The sequence below is a fragment of the Parasteatoda tepidariorum genome, chromosome 6 (assembly GCF_982258835.1).
Source record: "Parasteatoda tepidariorum strain Cologne lab strain chromosome 6, Ptep-v5.0, whole genome shotgun sequence".
In the NCBI taxonomy this organism is placed as follows: domain Eukaryota; kingdom Metazoa; phylum Arthropoda; class Arachnida; order Araneae; family Theridiidae; genus Parasteatoda; species Parasteatoda tepidariorum.
In genome coordinates this window covers 24756225-24779408 of record NC_141760.1, presented here as the reverse complement: position 1 = coordinate 24779408, position 23184 = coordinate 24756225, and the positions used below count along the sequence as shown (strand labels likewise).

The 23184-nt window shown below is 44.2% G+C and overlaps 1 protein-coding gene across 1 annotated transcript; it reads left to right on the top strand.

Moving 5' to 3' along the window:
• Positions 1–1540: 1540 nt before the first annotated feature.
• On the top strand, positions 1541–22786 carry LOC107452092 (uncharacterized). The gene has a single exon (XM_071178901.2). The coding sequence runs from the start codon at positions 1600–1602 to the stop codon at positions 22705–22707; it is 21108 nt and encodes a 7035-aa protein (XP_071035002.2). The 5' UTR covers positions 1541–1599; the 3' UTR covers positions 22708–22786.
• The last annotated feature ends 398 nt before the right edge of the window (positions 22787–23184 follow it).

The following is a 23184-nucleotide window of genomic DNA, read 5'->3' as shown; positions in this document are numbered from 1 at the left end:
TATAGTCATCCAGCACAGAACCAAAGTTCAAACCGGGACGTAATTAAAATTAGAATTGACAATATATTTCTTTTAGTATAAATATTTTGAAAGTAGCCATCGGAAAAAAATTTAAAATTGTATTGTTATCCAACTCGGAGCTCAAGTTCAAATAGGAATGTGGTCAAAATTGGAATTAACGATAAATTACCCTTGGCGATAATACCGCAACAAATTGTAACGACCAGGAAATTTTTTTTTGTCATCTAGCCAAAACTTCAGCCCTTAATTTAATCGGTTCTAGTTGGGGAATTTTCATTGCCGATTAATTCCAAAGGGCGACAAATTCTGTTTATAACAGTCAGTATAAGATTGCAGTTTTTATTGTGTATTAGGCACCAAAAGAGATTTAAATGGTCTAAATTTTGACTTGTATTGATTACTTTATAAAACTGATTTTTTTCATGTTTCCACGTACTTTTCCAAATATTTCATACTAGGAGCCCATTTTTGCTGTCCGTCTTCAATCGCTCTGATTGCTTCAACTTTTATTTTTTGGAATAAAAAATTGCATAGAAAATCTAATTGCATAAAAAGCAAAGGAAAAATGATGACCTGTCCGTGCATTCTCATTTGACTGATAAATCACGTGGTGTGATCCAGTTTTTTCTCTGGTTGTCATCAAAAAGTTATAAATTTATTGTTTATCTATAAAATATTTATCCCTGATATAAATATATTTACCTGTACTATTTCTTTATTATTACTCAATATTAATTATTTTCATATTCTTGATTTTTATTATTTATATTTTAAGGCTTGAAACTAAAGTGCTCTTTTTTTTATTGTATCGAAATCGTATATTATCTTATTGCGCTACGTTTTATAATACACATATTTATGTACAGTTTTACAATTTTAAACAGTGAATACGTGTTATATTTGATAAGTTGTATTTACTTTTATTAAAATTTTTTATGTGAAACTGTGTTCTGTCAACATATGCAATTAAAACGATGAATGCAAAATAACTATTTAAAACTGTAAAGCAATATTAGCATTAACTTTTTTGCACTATTGCTAAAAATATTTTTAACAAAAAACGTCGAACAAGAGTTTTTTTAAATTAAAAATTAAATACAAATTTTTAAAACAAGTTTGTGGATAAAGTGGTTATGGTAAGCGAGAAAAATGATTAATAGGAAGGTTTTAGTCTATGGGCAATCCTATTAACCGTTTAGCTGTTTGGCTATAAGTATGTGTTTGTAAAATGGAAAATTTTTTTTTTGAGTTATGTATCTTCAGAATCTAAACATAATAAATATCACGGTTAGATGTATATACTCTCCCTCACTCCGAAGAAAATTCTACTAAAAGATGAAAGTTTTATGACGGAGCCTATTGCAGTTTCGTGATGTGATCATATAATTTTACGGCTATACTCTACCGAACGAAACATTCCACAAAATTCAAGAAAACAACTAGTAATTAAAAGATAAGATACTTCTAATTAAAAAAAAACAGTGTTCAGCTGCAACTAATCACGGATTTTTTCATATAAATTGAGAGAGAAAAGTTAACAGAGTCACAATCAGTTGAGCAACTGCAACTAAAGCAGTCATGAACTGGTTAACTAGTTTTAGTTTGACTCTGCTATTAGTCTATGTACAGTACGATCATGTTGAAGCTAGAAGAGGTCATCACGGTTCCGGTAGCAACTCTAAAAGTCCTTGGGCGAATCCAGTTAAAGCGCAAGCTTTTATGAAATGTCTTATCAAAAAAATAAGTACATCTCCGGTTTTCCCAGAACAAGAAAAAGAAGACATGGAAGAAATAGTAGAAACAATGATGTCAGCTTTCAGTAGCATGAGCAGCTCAGGAGGAAGTAATGCTGCAAAGATGCAGGCGATGAATATGGCCTTCGCATCTTCTATGGCAGAACTTGTCATTGCTGAAGATGCTGATGATCTTGACAGCATCAATGTAAAGACAGAAGCACTCGCAAAAGCTTTGCAACAATGCTTTAAATCTACTTTAGGAACTGTAAACAGACATTTTATAATGGAAATTAAAGATCTAATTGGCATGTTTGCAAAAGAAGCGGCTGCGAATGATGATTCAGAAAATGAAGTAGGAGGCGATGAATTTGATTTAGGAAGCACAGGTGACGAAACTCAACCTCCCATAACATTAACGATTGGTGATGATAAATTATCTGGAACATATTCAGAAGCAGCGACTATCCCAGGTACTTCAAAGTTGGACGTTGACTTAACTGGAGGTTATCCAGCAGGAGCAGGCCCTGATGCTTTTGGACCCTCTGCAACTGGGGGAATAACTGCGAAACTCGCTGTACCACTCACAGGTTCACTTTCGAAGTCAAATGTGTTTAGAGCTGCATTCAATACTAGAACCTCCAAAGGAATTGCCATCAATCTTTCGAAAAATCTCGCAGATATGATTTCCGCCAATTTCGGATTGGATGCCAGTACTGCAGCGAAGCTGAGAACTGCTATCGTGAGTGCCGTATCTAAAGTAAGAACTGGATCTGACTCAAGAGATTACGCTCAAGCCATTGGCAACGCGACAGCTGATGTGTTATCATCCAGCGGCCAGATATCTTCCGGCTTTGATTTGAACGCAAAGGCTCCAAAACTCGTTTCAGTTACCTTGCAAGGAGTATCGTCTAATGCTCCTCGATATGGAATTGACCTGTCAGGCATTAACGTTCAAGACGATTTATCAAACGCATCTAGAGGTATTGTAGTATCAATTCAAAGTGGTTCATCTCCTGGCGGAGCTGGTCCTGATTTTGGTTCACCGGATATGTCTTTCGATGTTGACTTGAGTGGAGGTTATCCAGGCGGAGCAGGCCCTGATGCGTTCGGACCCTCTTCAACTGGTGGGTTAACTGCGAAACTCTCTGTACCACTCACAGGTTCTCTGTCGAAGTCAAATGTGTTTAGAGCTGCTTTCAATGCCAGAACCTCCAAGGGAGTTGCCATCAACCTTTCGAAAAATCTCGCAGATACGATTTCCGCCAATTTCGGATTGGATGCCAATACTGCAGCGAAGCTGAGAACTGCTATCGTGAGTGCCGTATCTAAAGTAAGAACTGGATCTGACACAAGAGATTACGCTCAAGTCATTGGCAACGCAACAGCTGATGTGTTATCATCCAGCGGCCAGATATCTTCCGACTCTGATTTGAACGCAAAGGCTCCAAAACTCGTTTCAGTTACCTTGCAAGGAGTATCGTCTAATGCTCCTCGATATGGAATTGACCTGTCAGGCATTAACGTTCAAGACGATTTATCAAACGCATCTAAAGGTATTATAGTATCAATTCAAAGTGGTCCATCTCCTGGTGGAGCTGGCCCTGATTTTGGTTTATCGGATATGTCTCTCGATATTGACTTGGGTGGAGGTTATCCAGGAGGAGCAGGCCCTGATGCATTCGGACCCTCTTCAACAGGAGGATTAACTGCGAAACTCTCTGTACCACTCACTGGTTCTCTGTCGAAGTCAAATGTGTTTAGAGCTGCTTTCAATGCCAGAACCTCCAAGGGAGTTGCTATCAATCTTTCGAAAAATCTCGCAGATACGATTTCCGCCAATTTTGGATTGGATGCTAGTACTGCAGCAAAGCTGAGAACTGCTATCGTGAGTGCCGTATCTAAAGTAAGAACTGGATCTGACACAAGAGATTACGCTCAAGCCATTGGCAACGCAACAGCTGATGTGTTATCATCCAGCGGCCAGATATCTTCCGACTTTGATTTGAACGCAAAGGCTCCAAAACTCGTTTCAGTTACCTTGCAAGGAGTATCGTCTAATGCTCCTCGATATGGAATTGACCTGTCAGGCATTAACGTTCAAGACGATTTATCAAACGCATCTAGAGGTATTGTAGTATCAATTCAAAGTGGTTCATCTCCTGGCGGAGCTGGTCCTGATTTTGGTTCACCGGATATGTCTTTCGATGTTGACTTGAGTGGAGGTTATCCAGGCGGAGCAGGCCCTGATGCGTTCGGACCCTCTTCAACTGGTGGGTTAACTGCGAAACTCTCTGTACCACTCACAGGTTCTCTGTCGAAGTCAAATGTGTTTAGAGCTGCTTTCAATGCCAGAACCTCCAAGGGAGTTGCTATCAATCTTTCGAAAAATCTCGCAGATACGATTTCCGCCAATTTCGGATTGGATGCTAGTACTGCAGCAAAGCTGAGAACTGCTATCGTGAGTGCCGTATCTAAAGTAAGAACTGGATCTGACACAAGAGATTACGCTCAAGCCATTGGCAACGCAACAGCTGATGTGTTATCATCCAGCGGTCAGATATCTTCCGACTCTGATTTGAACGCTAAGGCTCCAAAACTCGTTTCAGTTACCTTGCAAGGAGTATCGTCTAATGCTCCTCGATATGGAATTGACCTGTCAGGCATTAACGTTCAAGACGATTTATCAAACGCATCTAGAGGTATTGTAGTATCAATTCAAAGTGGTCCATCTCCTGGTGGAGCTGGCCCTGATTCTGGTTCATCGGATATGTCTCTCGATATTGACTTGGGTGGAGGTTATCCAGGAGGAGCAGGCCCTGATGCATTCGGACCCTCTTCAACAGGAGGATTAACTGCGAAACTCTCTGTACCACTCACAGGTTCTCTGTCGAAGTCAAATGTGTTTAGAGCTGCTTTCAATGCCAGAACCTCCAAGGGAGTTGCTATCAATCTTTCGAAAAATCTCGCAGATACGATCTCCGCCAATTTCGGATTGGATGCCAGTACTGCAGCAAAGCTGAGAACTGCTATCGTGAGTGCCGTATCTAAAGTAAGAACTGGATCTGACTCAAGAGATTACGCTCAAGCCATTGGCAACGCAACAGCTGATGTGTTATCATCCAGCGGCCAGATATCTTCCGACTCTGATTTGAACGCAAAGGCTCCAAAACTCGTTTCAGTTACCTTGCAAGGAGTATCGTCTAATGCTCCTCGATATGGAATTGACCTGTCAGGCATTAACGTTCAAGACGATTTATCAAACGCATCTAAAGGTATTATAGTATCAATTCAAAGTGGTCCATCTCCTGGTGGAGCTGGCCCTGATTTTGGTTTATCGGATATGTCTCTCGATATTGACTTGGGTGGAGGTTATCCAGGAGGAGCAGGCCCTGATGCATTCGGACCCTCTTCAACAGGAGGATTAACTGCGAAACTCTCTGTACCACTCACTGGTTCTCTGTCGAAGTCAAATGTGTTTAGAGCTGCTTTCAATGCCAGAACCTCCAAGGGAGTTGCTATCAATCTTTCGAAAAATCTCGCAGATACGATTTCCGCCAATTTTGGATTGGATGCTAGTACTGCAGCAAAGCTGAGAACTGCTATCGTGAGTGCCGTATCTAAAGTAAGAACTGGATCTGACACAAGAGATTACGCTCAAGCCATTGGCAACGCAACAGCTGATGTGTTATCATCCAGCGGTCAGATATCTTCCGACTCTGATTTGAACGCAAAGGCTCCAAAACTCGTTTCAGTTACCTTGCAAGGAGTATCGTCTAATGCTCCTCGATATGGAATTGACCTGTCAGGCGTTAACGTTCAAGACGATTTATCAAACGCATCTAGAGGTATTGTAGTATCAATTCAAAGTGGTCCATCTCCTGGTGGAGCTGGCCCTGATTCTGGTTCATCGGATATGTCTCTCGATATTGACTTGGGTGGAGGTTATCCAGGAGGAGCAGGCCCTGATGCATTCGGACCCTCTTCAACAGGAGGATTAACTGCGAAACTCTCTGTACCACTCACAGGTTCTCTGTCGAAGTCAAATGTGTTTAGAGCTGCTTTCAATGCAAGAACCTCCAAGGGAGTTGCTATCAATCTTTCGAAAAATCTCGCAGATACGATCTCCGCCAATTTCGGATTGGATGCCAGTACTGCAGCAAAGCTGAGAACTGCTATCGTGAGTGCCGTATCTAAAGTAAGAACTGGATCTGACTCAAGAGATTACGCTCAAGCCATTGGCAACGCAACAGCTGATGTGTTATCATCCAGCGGCCAGATATCTTCCGACTCTGATTTGAACGCAAAGGCTCCAAAACTCGTTTCAGTTACCTTGCAAGGAGTATCGTCTAATGCTCCTCGATATGGAATTGACCTGTCAGGCGTTAACGTTCAAGACGATTTATCAAACGCATCTAGAGGTATTGTAGTATCAATTCAAAGTGGTCCATCTCCTGGTGGAGCTGGCCCTGATTCTGGTTCATCGGATATGTCTCTCGATATTGACTTGGGTGGAGGTTATCCAGGAGGAGCAGGCCCTGATGCATTCGGACCCTCTTCGACAGGAGGATTAACTGCGAAACTCTCTGTACCACTCACTGGTTCTCTGTCGAAGTCAAATGTGTTTAGAGCTGCTTTCAATGCCAGAACCTCCAAGGGAGTTGCTATCAATCTTTCGAAAAATCTCGCAGATACGATTTCCGCCAATTTTGGATTGGATGCTAGTACTGCAGCAAAGCTGAGAACTGCTATCGTGAGTGCCGTATCTAAAGTAAGAACTGGATCTGACACAAGAGATTACGCTCAAGCCATTGGCAACGCAACAGCTGATGTGTTATCATCCAGCGGTCAGATATCTTCCGACTCTGATTTGAACGCAAAGGCTCCAAAACTCGTTTCAGTTACCTTGCAAGGAGTATCGTCTAATGCTCCTCGATATGGAATTGACCTGTCAGGCGTTAACGTTCAAGACGATTTATCAAACGCATCTAGAGGTATTGTAGTATCAATTCAAAGTGGTCCATCTCCTGGTGGAGCTGGCCCTGATTCTGGTTCATCGGATATGTCTCTCGATATTGACTTGGGTGGAGGTTATCCAGGAGGAGCAGGCCCTGATGCATTCGGACCCTCTTCAACAGGAGGATTAACTGCGAAACTCTCTGTACCACTCACAGGTTCTCTGTCAAAGTCAAATGTGTTTAGAGCTGCTTTCAATGCCAGAACCTCCAAGGGAGTTGCTATCAATCTTTCGAAAAATCTCGCAGATACGATCTCCGCCAATTTCGGATTGGATGCCAGTACTGCAGCAAAGCTGAGAACTGCTATCGTGAGTGCCGTATCTAAAGTAAGAACTGGATCTGACTCAAGAGATTACGCTCAAGCCATTGGCAACGCAACAGCTGATGTGTTATCATCCAGCGGCCAGATATCTTCCGACTCTGATTTGAACGCAAAGGCTCCAAAACTCGTTTCAGTTACCTTGCAAGGAGTATCGTCTAATGCTCCTCGATATGGAATTGACCTGTCAGGCATTAATGTTCAAGACGATTTATCAAACGCATCTAGAGGTATTATAATATCAATTCAAAGTGGTCCATCTCCTGGTGGAGCTGGCCCTGATTTTGGTTTATCGGATATGTCTCTCGATATTGACTTGGGTGGAGGTTATCCAGGAGGAGCAGGCCCTGATGCATTCGGACCCTCTTCAACAGGAGGATTAACTGCGAAACTCTCTGTACCACTCACAGGTTCTCTGTCGAAGTCAAATGTGTTTAGAGCTGCTTTCAATGCCAGAACCTCCAAGGGAGTTGCTATCAATCTTTCGAAAAATCTCGCAGATACGATTTCCGCCAATTTTGGATTGGATGCTAGTACTGCAGCAAAGCTGAGAACTGCTATCGTGAGTGCCGTATCTAAAGTAAGAACTGGATCTGACACAAGAGATTACGCTCAAGCCATTGGCAACGCAACAGCTGATGTGTTATCATCCAGCGGTCAGATATCTTCCGACTCTGATTTGAAAGCAAAGGCTCCAAAACTCGTTTCAGTTACCTTGCAAGGAGTATCGTCTAATGCTCCTCGATATGGAATTGACCTGTCAGGCGTTAACGTTCAAGACGATTTATCAAACGCATCTAGAGGTATTGTAGTATCAATTCAAAGTGGTCCATCTCCTGGTGGAGCTGGCCCTGATTCTGGTTCATCGGATATGTCTCTAGATATTGACTTGGGTGGAGGTTATCCAGGAGGAGCAGGCCCTGATGCATTCGGACCCTCTTCAACAGGAGGATTAACTGCGAAACTCTCTGTACCACTCACAGGTTCTCTGTCGAAATCAAATGTGTTTAGAGCTGCTTTCAATGCCAGAACCTCCAAGGGAGTTGCTATCAATCTTTCGAAAAATCTCGCAGATACGATCTCCGCCAATTTCGGATTGGATGCTAGTACTGCAGCAAAGCTGAGAACTGCTATCGTGAGTGCCGTATCTAAAGTAAGAACTGGATCTGACACAAGAGATTACGCTCAAGCCATTGGCAACGCAACAGCTGATGTGTTATCATCCAGCGGCCAGATATCTTCCGACTCTGATTTGAACGCAAAGGCTCCAAAACTCGTTTCAGTTACCTTGCAAGGAGTATCGTCTAATGCTCCTCGATATGGAATTGACCTGTCAGGCATTAACGTTCAAGACGATTTATCAAACGCATCTAGAGGTATTGTAGTATTAATTCAAAGTGGTCCATCTCCTGGTGGAGCTGGCCCTGATTTTGGTTCATCGGATATGTCTCTCGATATTGACTTGGGTGGAGGTTATCCAGGAGGAGCAGGCCCTGATGCATTCGGACCCTCTTCAACAGGAGGATTAACTGCGAAACTCTCTTTACCACTCACAGGTTCTCTGTCGAAGTCAAATGTGTTTAGAGCTGCTTTCAATGCCAGAACCTCCAAGGGAGTTGCTATCAATCTTTCGAAAAATCTCGCAGATACGATTTCCGCCAATTTCGGATTGGATGCTAGTACTGCAGCAAAGCTGAGAACTGCTATCGTGAGTGCCGTATCTAAAGTAAGAACTGGATCTGACACAAGAGATTACGCTCAAGCCATTGGCAACGCAACAGCTGATGTGTTATCATCCAGCGGCCAGATATCTTCCGACTCTGATTTGAACGCGAAGGCTCCAAAACTCGTTTCAGTTACCTTGCAAGGAGTATCGTCTAATGCTCCTCGATATGGAATTGACCTGTCCGGCATTAACGTTCAAGACGATTTATCAAACGCATCTAGAGGTATTGTAGTATCAATTCAAAGTGGTACATCTCCTGGTGGAGCTGGCCCTGATTCTGGTTCAGCGGATTCTTCTCTCGATATTGACTTGGGTGGAGGTTATCCAGGTGGAGCAGGCCCAGATGCATTCGGACCCTCTTCAACTAGTGGGTTAACTGCAAAACTCTCTGTACCACTCACAGGTTCTCTTTCGAAGTCAAATGTGTTTAGAGCTGCTTTCAATGCCAGAACCTCCAAGGGAGTTGCTATCAATCTTTCGAAAAATCTCGCAGATACGATTTCCGCCAATTTTGGATTGGATGCTAGTACTGCAGCAAAGCTGAGAACTGCTATCGTGAATGCCGTATCTAAAGTAAGAACTGGATCTGACACAAGAGATTACGCTCAAGCCATTGGCAACGCAACAGCTGATGTGTTATCATCCAGCGGTCAGATATCTTCCGACTCTGATTTGAAAGCAAAGGCTCCAAAACTCGTTTCAGTTACCTTGCAAGGAGTATCGTCTAATGCTCCTCGATATGGAATTGACCTGTCAGGCGTTAACGTTCAAGACGATTTATCAAACGCATCTAGAGGTATTGTAGTATCAATTCAAAGTGGTCCATCTCCTGGTGGAGCTGGCCCTGATTCTGGTTCATCGGATATGTCTCTAGATATTGACTTGGGTGGAGGTTATCCAGGAGCAGCAGGCCCTGATGCATTCGGACCCTCTTCAACAGGAGGATTAACTGCGAAACTCTCTGTACCACTCACAGGTTCTCTGTCGAAATCAAATGTGTTTAGAGCTGCTTTCAATGCCAGAACCTCCAAGGGAGTTGCTATCAATCTTTCGAAAAATCTCGCAGATACGATCTCCGCCAATTTCGGATTGGATGCTAGTACTGCAGCAAAGCTGAGAACTGCTATCGTGAGTGCCGTATCTAAAGTAAGAACTGGATCTGACACAAGAGATTACGCTCAAGCCATTGGCAACGCAACAGCTGATGTGTTATCATCCAGCGGCCAGATATCTTCCGACTCTGATTTGAACGCAAAGGCTCCAAAACTCGTTTCAGTTACCTTGCAAGGAGTATCGTCTAATGCTCCTCGATATGGAATTGACCTGTCAGGCATTAACGTTCAAGACGATTTATCAAACGCATCTAGAGGTATTGTAGTATTAATTCAAAGTGGTCCATCTCCTGGTGGAGCTGGCCCTGATTTTGGTTCATCGGATATGTCTCTCGATATTGACTTGGGTGGAGGTTATCCAGGAGGAGCAGGCCCTGATGCATTCGGACCCTCTTCAACAGGAGGATTAACTGCGAAACTCTCTTTACCACTCACAGGTTCTCTGTCGAAGTCAAATGTGTTTAGAGCTGCTTTCAATGCCAGAACCTCCAAGGGAGTTGCTATCAATCTTTCGAAAAATCTCGCAGATACGATTTCCGCCAATTTCGGATTGGATGCTAGTACTGCAGCAAAGCTGAGAACTGCTATCGTGAGTGCCGTATCTAAAGTAAGAACTGGATCTGACACAAGAGATTACGCTCAAGCCATTGGCAACGCAACAGCTGATGTGTTATCATCCAGCGGCCAGATATCTTCCGACTCTGATTTGAACGCGAAGGCTCCAAAACTCGTTTCAGTTACCTTGCAAGGAGTATCGTCTAATGCTCCTCGATATGGAATTGACCTGTCCGGCATTAACGTTCAAGACGATTTATCAAACGCATCTAGAGGTATTGTAGTATCAATTCAAAGTGGTACATCTCCTGGTGGAGCTGGCCCTGATTCTGGTTCAGCGGATTCTTCTCTCGATATTGACTTGGGTGGAGGTTATCCAGGTGGAGCAGGCCCTGATGCATTCGGACCCTCTTCAACTGGTGGGTTAACTGCGAAACTCTCTGTACCACTCACAGGTTCTCTTTCGAAGTCAAATGTGTTTAGAGCTGCTTTCAATTCCAGAACCTCCAAGGGAGTTGCCATCAATCTTTCGAAAAATCTCGCAGATACGATTTCCGCCAATTTCGGATTGGATGCCAGTACTGCAGCGAAGCTGAGAACTGCTATCGTGAGTGCCGTATCTAAAGTAAGAACTGGATCTGACTCAAGAGATTACGCTCAAGCCATTGGCAACGCAACAGCTGATGTGTTATCATCCAGCGGCCAGATATCTTCCGACTCTGATTTGAACGCAAAGGCTCCAAAACTCGTTTCAGTTACCTTGCAAGGAGTATCGTCTAATGCTCCTCGATATGGAATTGACCTGTCCGGCATTAACGTTCAAGACGATTTATCAAACGCATCTAGAGGTATTGTAGTATCAATTCAAAGTGGTACATCTCCTGGTGGAGCTGGCCCTGATTCTGGTTCAGCGGATTCTTCTCTCGATATTGACTTGGGTGGAGGTTATCCAGGTGGAGCAGGCCCTGATGCATTCGGACCCTCTTCAACTAGTGGGTTAACTGCAAAACTCTCTGTACCACTCACAGGTTCTCTTTCGAAGTCAAATGTGTTTAGAGCTGCTTTCAATGCCAGAACCTCCAAGGGAGTTGCTATCAATCTTTCGAAAAATCTCGCAGATACGATTTCCGCCAATTTTGGATTGGATGCTAGTACTGCAGCAAAGCTGAGAACTGCTATCGTGAGTGCCGTATCTAAAGTAAGAACTGGATCTGACACAAGAGATTACGCTCAAGCCATTGGCAACGCAACAGCTGATGTGTTATCATCCAGCGGTCAGATATCTTCCGACTCTGATTTGAAAGCAAAGGCTCCAAAACTCGTTTCAGTTACCTTGCAAGGAGTATCGTCTAATGCTCCTCGATATGGAATTGACCTGTCAGGCGTTAACGTTCAAGACGATTTATCAAACGCATCTAGAGGTATTGTAGTATCAATTCAAAGTGGTCCATCTCCTGGTGGAGCTGGCCCTGATTCTGGTTCATCGGATATGTCTCTAGATATTGACTTGGGTGGAGGTTATCCAGGAGGAGCAGGCCCTGATGCATTCGGACCCTCTTCAACAGGAGGATTAACTGCGAAACTCTCTGTACCACTCACAGGTTCTCTGTCGAAATCAAATGTGTTTAGAGCTGCTTTCAATGCCAGAACCTCCAAGGGAGTTGCTATCAATCTTTCGAAAAATCTCGCAGATACGATCTCCGCCAATTTCGGATTGGATGCTAGTACTGCAGCAAAGCTGAGAACTGCTATCGTGAGTGCCGTATCTAAAGTAAGAACTGGATCTGACACAAGAGATTACGCTCAAGCCATTGGCAACGCAACAGCTGATGTGTTATCCAGCGGCCAGATATCTTCCGACTCTGATTTGAACGTAAAGGCTCCAAAACTCGTTTCAGTTACCTTGCAAGGAGTATCGTCTAATGCTCCTCGATATGGAATTGACCTGTCAGGCATTAACGTTCAAGACGATTTATCAAACGCATCTAGAGGTATTGTAGTATTAATTCAAAGTGGTCCATCTCCTGGTGGAGCTGGCCCTGATTTTGGTTCATCGGATATGTCTCTCGATATTGACTTGGGTGGAGGTTATCCAGGAGGAGCAGGCCCTGATGCATTCGGACCCTCTTCAACAGGAGGATTAACTGCGAAACTCTCTTTACCACTCACAGGTTCTCTGTCGAAGTCAAATGTGTTTAGAGCTGCTTTCAATGCCAGAACCTCCAAGGGAGTTGCTATCAATCTTTCGAAAAATCTCGCAGATACGATTTCCGCCAATTTCGGATTGGATGCTAGTACTGCAGCAAAGCTGAGAACTGCTATCGTGAGTGCCGTATCTAAAGTAAGAACTGGATCTGACACAAGAGATTACGCTCAAGCCATTGGCAACGCAACAGCTGATGTGTTATCATCCAGCGGCCAGATATCTTCCGACTCTGATTTGAACGCGAAGGCTCCAAAACTCGTTTCAGTTACCTTGCAAGGAGTATCGTCTAATGCTCCTCGATATGGAATTGACCTGTCCGGCATTAACGTTCAAGACGATTTATCAAACGCATCTAGAGGTATTGTAGTATCAATTCAAAGTGGTACATCTCCTGGTGGAGCTGGCCCTGATTCTGGTTCAGCGGATTCTTCTCTCGATATTGACTTGGGTGGAGGTTATCCAGGTGGAGCAGGCCCTGATGCATTCGGACCCTCTTCAACTGGTGGGTTAACTGCGAAACTCTCTGTACCACTCACAGGTTCTCTTTCGAAGTCAAATGTGTTTAGAGCTGCTTTCAATTCCAGAACCTCCAAGGGAGTTGCCATCAATCTTTCGAAAAATCTCGCAGATACGATTTCCGCCAATTTCGGATTGGATGCCAGTACTGCAGCGAAGCTGAGAACTGCTATCGTGAGTGCCGTATCTAAAGTAAGAACTGGATCTGACTCAAGAGATTACGCTCAAGCCATTGGCAACGCAACAGCGGATGTGTTATCATCCAGCGGCCAGATATCTTCCGACTCTGATTTGAACGCAAAGGCCCCAAAACTCGTTTCAGTTACCTTGCAAGGAGTATCGTCTAATGCTCCTCGATATGGAATTGACCTGTCAGGCATTAACGTTCAAGACGATTTATCAAACGCATCTAGAGGTATTGTAGTATTCATTCAAAGTGGTCCATCTCGTGGTGGAGCTGGCCCTGATTCTGGTTCAGCAGATTCTTCTCTCGATATTGACTTGGGTGGAGGCTATCCAGGAGGAGCAGGCCCTGATGCTTTCGGACCCTCTTCAACTGGTGGATTAACTGCGAAACTCTCTGTACCACTCACAGGTTCTCTTTCGAAGTCAAATGTGTTTAGAGCTGCTTTCAATTCCAGAACCTCCAAGGGAGTTGCCATCAATCTTTCGAAGAATCTCGCAGATACGATTTCCGCCAATTTCGGATTGGATGCCAATACTGCAGCGAAGCTGAGAACTGCTATCGTGAGTGCCGTATCTAAAGTAAGAACTGGATCTGACTCAAGAGATTACGCTCAAGCCATTGGCAACGCAACAGCGGATGTGTTATCATCCAGCGGCCAGATATCTTCCGACTCTGATTTGAACGCAAAGGCCCCAAAACTCGTTTCAGTTACCTTGCAAGGAGTATCGTCTAATGCTCCTCGATATGGAATTGACCTGTCAGGCATTAACGTTCAAGACGATTTATCAAACGCATCTAGAGGTATTGTAGTATCAATTCAAAGTGGTCCATCTCGTGGTGGAGCTGGCCCTGATTCTGGTTCAGCGGATATGTCTCTCGATATTGACTTGGGTGGAGGTTATCCAGGAGGAGCAGGCCCTGATGCATTCGGACCCTCTTCAGCTGGTGGATTAACTGCGAAACTCTCTGTACCACTCACAGGTTCTCTTTCGAAGTCAAATGTGTTTAGAGCTGCTTTCAATTCCAGAACCTCCAAGGGAGTTGCCATCAATCTTTCAAAGAATCTCGCAGATACGATTTCCGCCAATTTCGGATTGGATGCCAGTACTGCAGCGAAGCTGAGAACTGCTATCGTGAGTGCCGTATCTAAAGTAAGAACGGGATCTGACTCAAGAGATTACGCTCAAGCCATTGGCAACGCAACAGCTGATGTGTTATCATCCAGCGGCCAGATTTCTTCCGACTCTGATTTGAACGCAAAGGCTCCAAAACTCGTTTCAGTTACCTTGCAAGGAGTATCGTCTAATGCTCCTCGATATGGAATTGACCTGTCCGGCATTAACGTTCAAGACGATTTATCAAACGCATCTAGAGGTATTGTAGTATCAATTCAAAGTGGTACATCTCCTGGTGGAGCTGGCCCTGATTCTGGTTCAGCGGATTCTTCTCTCGATATTGACTTGGGTGGAGGTTATCCAGGTGGAGCAGGCCCTGATGCATTCGGACCCTCTTCAACTAGTGGGTTAACTGCAAAACTCTCTGTACCACTCACAGGTTCTCTTTCGAAGTCAAATGTGCTTAGAGCTGCTTTCAATTCCAGAACCTCCAAGGGAGTTGCCATCAATCTTTCGAAGAATCTCGCAGATACGATTTCCGCCAATTTCGGATTGGATGCCAATACTGCAGCGAAGCTGAGAACTGCTATCGTGAGTGCCGTATCTAAAGTAAGAACTGGATCTGACTCAAGAGATTACGCTCAAGCCATTGGCAACGCAACAGCGGATGTGTTATCATCCAGCGGCCAGATATCTTCCGACTCTGATTTGAACGCAAAGGCTCCAAAACTCGTTTCAGTTACCTTGCAAGGAGTATCGTCTAATGCTCCTCGATATGGAATTGACCTCTCAGGCATTAACGTTCAAGACGATTTATCAAACGCATCTAGAGGTATTGTAGTATCAATTCAAAGTGGTCCATCTCCTGGTGGAGCTGGCCCCGATTCTGGTTCAGCGGATATGTCTCTCGATATTGACTTGGGTGGAGGTTATCCAGGAGGAGCAGGCCCTGATGCATTCGGACCCTCTTCAGCTGGTGGATTAACTGCGAAACTCTCTGTACCACTCACAGGTTCTCTTTCGAAGTCAAATGTGTTTATAGCTGCTTTCAATGCCAGAACCTCTAAGGGAGTTGCTATCAATCTTTCGAAAAATCTCGCAGATATGATTTCTGCCAATTTCGGATTGGATGCCAGTACTGCAGCGAAGCTGAGAACTGCTATCGTGAGTGCCGTATCTAAAGTAAGAACGGGATCTGACTCAAGAGATTACGCTCAAGCCATTGGCAACGCAACAGCTGATGTGTTATCATCCAGCGGCCAGATTTCTTCCGACTCTGATTTGAACGCAAAGGCTCCAAAACTCGTTTCAGTTACCTTGCAAGGAGTATCGTCTAATGCTCCTCGATATGGAATTGACCTGTCCGGCATTAACGTTCAAGACGATTTATCAAACGCATCTAGAGGTATTGTAGTATTCATTCAAAGTGGTCCATCTCGTGGTGGAGCTGGCCCTGATTCTGGTTCAGCAGATTCTTCTCTCGATATTGACTTGGGTGGAGGCTATCCAGGAGGAGCAGGCCCTGATGCTTTCGGACCCTCTTCAACTGGTGGATTAACTGCGAAACTCTCTGTACCACTCACAGGTTCTCTTTCGAAGTCAAATGTGTTTAGAGCTGCTTTCAATGTCAGAACCTCTAAGGGAGTTGCTATCAATCTTTCGAAAAATCTCGCAGATATGATTTCTGCCAATTTCGGATTGGATGCCAGTACTGCAGCGAAGCTGAGAACTGCTATCGTGAGTGCCGTATCTAAAGTAAGAACGGGATCTGACTCAAGAGATTACGCTCAAGCCATTGGCAACGCAACAGCTGATGTGTTATCATCCAGCGGCCAGATTTCTTCCGACTCTGATTTGAACGCAAAGGCTCCAAAACTCGTTTCAGTTACCTTGCAAGGAGTATCGTCTAATGCTCCTCGATATGGAATTGACCTGTCCGGCATTAACGTTCAAGACGATTTATCAAACGCATCTAGAGGTATTGTAGTATCAATTCAAAGTGGTACATCTCCTGGTGGAGCTGGCCCTGATTCTGGTTCAGCGGATTCTTCTCTCGATATTGACTTGGGTGGAGGTTATCCAGGTGGAGCAGGCCCTGATGCATTCGGACCCTCTTCAACTAGTGGGTTAACTGCGAAACTCTCTGTACCACTCACAGATTCTCTTTCGAAGTCAAATGTGTTTAGAGCTGCTTTCAATTCCAGAACCTCCAAGGGAGTTGCCATCAATCTTTCAAAGAATCTCGCAGATACGATTTCCGCCAATTTCGGATTGGATGCCAGTACTGCAGCGAAGCTGAGAACTGCTATCGTGAGTGCCGTATCTAAAGTAAGAACGGGATCTGACTCAAGAGATTACGCTCAAGCCATTGGCAACGCAACAGCTGATGTGTTATCATCCAGCGGCCAGATTTCTTCCGACTCTGATTTGAACGCAAAGGCTCCAAAACTCGTTTCAGTTACCTTGCAAGGAGTATCGTCTAATGCTCCTCGATATGGAATTAACCTGTCCGGCATTAACGTTCAAGACGATTTATCAAACGCATCTAGAGGTATTGTAGTATCAATTCAAAGTGGTACATCTCCTGGTGGAGCTGGCCCTGATTCTGGTTTAGCGGATTCTTCTCTCGATATTGACTTGGGTGGAGGTTATCCAGGTGGAGCAGGCCCTGATGCATTCGGACCCTCTTCAACTAGTGGGTTAACTGCAAAACTCTCTGTACCACTCACAGGTTCTCTTTCGAAGTCAAATGTGTTTAGAGCTGCTTTCAATTCCAGAACCTCCAAGGGAGTTGCCATCAATCTTTCGAAGAATCTCGCAGATACGATTTCCGCCAATTTCGGATTGGATGCCAATACTGCAGCGAAGCTGAGAACTGCTATCGTGAGTGCCGTATCTAAAGTAAGAACTGGATCTGACTCAAGAGATTACGCTCAAGCCATTGGCAACGCAACAGCGGATGTGTTATCATCCAGCGGCCAGATATCTTCCGACTCTGATTTGAACGCAAAGGCCCCAAAACTCGTTTCAGTTACCTTGCAAGGAGTATCGTCTAATGCTCCTCGATATGGAATTGACCTGTCAGGCATTAACGTTCAAGACGATTTATCAAACGCATCTAGAGGTATTGTAGTATTCATTCAAAGTGGTCCATCTCGTGGTGGAGCTGGCCCTGATTCTGGTTCAGCAGATTCTTCTCTCGATATTGACTTGGGTGGAGGCTATCCAGGAGGAGCAGGCCCTGATGCTTTCGGACCCTCTTCAACTGGTGGATTAACTGCGAAACTCTCTGTACCACTCACAGGTTCTCTTTCGAAGTCAAATGTGTTTAGAGCTGCTTTCAATGCCAGAACCTCCAAGGGAGTTGCCATCAATCTTTCGAAAAATCTCGCAGATACTATTTCCGCCAATTTCGGTTTGGATGCCAATACTGCAGCGAAGCTGAGAACTGCTATCGTGAGTGCCGTATCTAAAGTAAGAACTGGATCTGACTCAAGAGATTACGCTCAAGCCATTGGCAACGCAACAGCTGATGTGTTATCATCCAGCGGCCAGATATCTTCCGACTCTGATTTGAACTCAAAGGCTCCAAAACTCGTTTCAGTTACCTTGCAAGGAGTATCGTCTAATGCCCCTCGATATGGAATTGACCTGTCAGGCATTAACGTTCAAGACGATTTATCAAACGCATCTAGAGGTATTGTAGTATCAATTCAAAGTGGTCCATCTCGTGGTGGAGCTGGCCCTGATTCTGGTTCAGCGGATTCTTCTCTCCATATTGACTTGGGTGGAGGTTATCCAGGAGGAGCAGGCCCTGATGCATTCGGACCCTCTTCAACTGGTGGATTAACTGCGAAACTCTCTGTACCACTCACAGGTTCTCTTTCGAAGTCAAATGTGTTTAGAGCTGCTTTCAATGCCAGAACCTCCAAGGGAGTTGCCATCAATCTTTCGAAAAATCTCGCAGATACCATTTCCGCCAATTTCGGAATGGATGCTAATACTGCAGCGAAGCTGAGAACTGCTATCGTGAGTGCCGTATCTAAAGTAAGAACTGGATCTGACTCAAGAGATTACGCTCAAGCCATTGGCAACGCAACAGCTGATGTGTTATCATCCAGCGGCCAGATATCGTCCGACTCTGATTTGAACTCAAAGGCTCCAAAACTCGTTTCAGTTACCTTGCAAGGAGTATCGTCTAATGCCCCTCGATATGGAATTGACCTGTCAGGCATTAACGTTCAAGACGATTTATCAAACGCATCTAGAGGTATTGTAGTATCAATTCAAAGTGGTCCATCTCGTGGTGGAGCTGGCCCTGATTCTGGTTCAGCGGATTCTTCTCTCGATATTGACTTGGGTGGAGGCTATCCAGGAGGAGCAGGCCCTGATGCTTTCGGACCCTCTTCAACTGGTGGATTAACTGCGAAACTCTCTGTACCACTCACAGGTTCTCTTTCGAAGTCAAATGTGTTTAGAGCTGCTTTCAATGCCAGAACCTCCAAGGGAGTTGCCATCAATCTTTCAAAAAATCTCGCAGATACGATTTCTGCCAATTTCGGATTGGATGCCAATACTGCAGCGAAGCTGAGAACTGCTATCGTGAGTGCCGTATCTAAAGTAAGAACTGGATCTGACTCAAGAGATTACGCTCAAGCCATTGGCAACGCAACAGCTGATGTGTTATCATCCAGCGGCCAGATATCTTCCGACTCTGATTTGAACTCAAAGGCTCCAAAACTCGTTTCAGTTACCTTGCAAGGAGTATCGTCTAATGCCCCTCGATATGGAATTGACCTGTCAGGCATTAACGTTCAAGACGATTTATCAAACGCATCTAGAGGTATTGTAGTATCAATTCAAAGTGGTCCATCTCGTGGTGGAGCTGGCCCTGATTCTGGTTCAGCGGATTCTTCACTCGATATTGACTTGGGTGGAGGTTATCCAGGAGGAGCAGGCCCTGATGCATTCGGACCCTCTTCGACTAGTGGATTAACTGCGAAACTCTCTGTACCACTCACAGGTTCTCTTTCGAAGTCAAATGTGTTTAGAGCTGCTTTCAATGCCAGAATCTCCAAGGGAGTTGCCATCAATCTTTCGAAAAATCTCGCAGATACGATTTCCGCCAATTTCGGATTGGATGCCAATACTGCAGCGAAGCTGAGAACTGCTATCGTGAGTGCCGTATCTAAAGTAAGAACTGGATCTGACTCAAGAGATTACGCTCAAGCCATTGGCAACGCAACAGCTGATGTGTTATCATCCAGCGGCCAGATATCTTCCGACTCTGATTTGAACTCAAAGGCTCCAAAACTCGTTTCAGTTACCTTGCAAGGAGTATCGTCTAATGCCCCTCGATATGGGATTGACCTGTCAGGCATTAACGTTCAAGACGATTTATCAAACGCATCTAGAGGTATTGTAGTATCAATTCAAAGTGGTCCATCTCGTGGTGGAGCTGGCCCTGATTCTGGTTCAGCGGATTCTTCTCTCGATATTGACTTGGGTGGAGGTTATCCAGGAGGAGCAGGCCCTGATGCATTCGGACCCTCTTCGACTGGTGGATTAACTGCGAAACTCTCTGTACCACTCACAGGTTCTCTTTCGAAGTCAAATGTGTTTAGAGCTGCTTTCAATGCCAGAACCTCCAAGGGAGTTGCCATCAATCTTTCGAAAAATCTCGCAGATACGATTTCCGCCAATTTCGGATTGGATGCCAATACTGCAGCGAAGCTGAGAACTGCTATCGTGAGTGCCGTATCTAAAGTAAGAACTGGATCTGACTCAAGAGATTACGCTCAAGCCATTGGCAACGCAACAGCTGATGTGTTATCATCCAGCGGCCAGATATCTTCCGACTCTGATTTGAACTCAAAGGCTCCAAAACTCGTTTCAGTTACCTTGCAAGGAGTATCGTCTAATGCTCCTCGATATGGAATTGACCTGTCAGGCATTAACGTTCAAGACGATTTATCAAACGCATCTAGAGGTATTGTAGTATCAATTCAAAGTGGTTCATCTCGTGGTGGAGCTGGCCCTGATTCTGATTCAGCGGATTCTTCTCTCGATATTGACTTGGGTGGAGGTTATCCAGGAGGAGCAGGCCCTGATGCATTCGGACCCTCTTCAACTGGCGGATTAACTACGAAACTCTCTGTACCACTCACAGGTTCTCTTTCGAAGTCAAATGTGTTTAGAGCTGCTTTCAATGCCAGAACCTCCAAGGGAGTTGCCATCAATCTTTCGAAAAATCTCGCAGATACGATTTCCGCCAATTTCGGATTGGATGCCAATACTGCAGCGAAGCTGAGAACTGCTATCGTTAGTGCTGTATCTAAAGTAAGAACTGGATCTGACTCAAGAGATTACGCTCAAGCCATTGGCAACGCAACAGCTGATGTGTTATCATCCAGCGGCCAGATATCTTCCGACTCTGATTTGAACACAAAGGCTCCAAAACTCGTTTCAGTTACCTTGCAAGGAGTATCGTCTAATGCCCCTCGATATGGAATTGACCTGTCAGGCATTAACGTTCAAGACGATTTATCCAACGCATCTAGAGGTATTGTAGTATCAATTCAAAGTGGTTCATCTCGTGGTGGAGCTGGCCCTGATTCTGGTTCAGCGGATTCTTCTCTCGATATTGACTTGGGTGGAGGTTATCCAGGAGGAGCAGGCCCTGATGCATTCGGACCCTCTTCAACTGGTGGATTAACTGCGAAACTCTCTGTACCACTCACAGGTTCTCTTTCGAAGTCAAATGTGTTTAGAGCTGCTTTCAATGCCAGAACCTCCAAGGGAGTTGCCATCAATCTTTCGAAAAATCTCGCAGATACGATTTCCGCCAATTTCGGATTGGATGCCAATACTGCAGCGAAGCTGAGAACTGCTATCCTGAGTGCCGTATCTAAAGTAAGAACTGGATCTGACTCAAGAGATTACGCTCAAGCCATTGGCAACGCAACAGCTGATGTGTTATCTTCCAGCGGACAGATATCTTCCGACTCTGATTTGAACGCAAAGGCTCCAAAACTCGTTTCAGTTACCTTGCAAGGAGTATCGTCTAATGCCCCTCGATATGGAATTGACCTGTCAGGCATTTACGTTCAAGACGATTTATCAAACGCATCTAGAGGTATTGTAGTTTCAATTCAAAGTGGTCCATCTCGTGGTGGAGCTGGCCCTGATTCTGGTTCAGCGGATTCTTCTCTCGATATTGACTTGAGTGGAGGTTATCCAGGAGGAGCAGGCCCTGATGCTTTTGGACCATCTTCAACTGGTGGATTAACTGCAAAACTCGCTGTTCCACTCACAGACTCTCTTTCGAAGTCAAATGTGTTTAGAGCTGCTTTCAATGCCAGAACCTCCAAGGGAGTTGCCATCAATCTTTCGAAAAATCTCGCAGATATGATTTCCGCCAATTTCGGATTGGATGGCAGTACTGCAGGGAAGCTGAGAACTGCTATCGTGAGTGCCGTATCTAAAGTAAGAACGGGATCTGACTCAAGAGATTACGCTCAAGCCATTGGCAACGCAGCAGCTGATGTGTTATCATCCTGCGGCCAGATATCTTCCGACTCTGATTTGAACGCAAAGGCTCCAAAACTCGTTTCAGTTACCTTGCAAGGAGTATCGTCTAATGCTCCTAGATATGGAATTGACCTGTCAGGCATTAACGTTCAAGACGATTTATCAAACGCATCTAGAGGTATTGTAGTATCAATTCAAAGTGGTCCATCTCCTAGTGGAGCTGGTTCCGAATTTGGTTCTGCTCTAGGCTCCGATATGGATTATCCTGCTTTAGATAATGGCGTTTCTTTAGATTTCGGTGTTCCATCTAGCAAAGGCCCAACTGTTAGTTTACAAACTCCATCATTATCAGTGAAATCTTTAGCCGATTCTCCTATTGGCCTTAAGTCACCGGCAGCTGCGGCTCGAGTTAACAAAATGGCTTCATTAGTTGTGCAATCAATTGGACCTAATGGTTTGGAAATTAATAATTTGGTCAACGGTCTTAAATCGAGTATTTCTCAACTCACAAGCTCTGGGTTATCTAGAAGTGAAGCAACGGTGGAAGCTCTTATGGAAGCCATGGTAGCTCTTATGCAAGTCCTCAAATCTGCTAATATCAACATGGTTGATACTTCGTCGACATTAAACACTAGTAATTCTGTTGCTGTTGCTTTATCCACACTTTAAGGTCTAACTATATCTTACGATATGTTTTTTTATTGTTAATAGGATTTTTAATAGAAATAAAGAAAAGTTATTCTCTTTATCTTCATTATTTATTTGTCTAAATTTTCATTTTTCATGCATTTTATATCTTATGCTGCATTTTTTCATCTGAACCACGCAGGTTATGAGACCCCTCAAGTTAAAAGTTGAAATGACATCTTAAATGCTCTCAATGCTTCTTCTCGAATGAAATTTTGTTTAATTTTCTTATCAATTTGAAGACTTTATTTAACTCAGCTGGGGTAAAAAAGAGATTTGATTGATCTTTGATTTGTTCATATAAATGAAACACTTATTCAGACCCTTTATAGCTGATCAATTGTGAATAATCAATTCCATTAGTTCTCATGACTTGACTGTGAATCGTGGGAGCTCAAATGATAGGATAGGTAAGGGGATGTAAACCTATGGATAGGGGATGCAAATTTTAATTTTTTT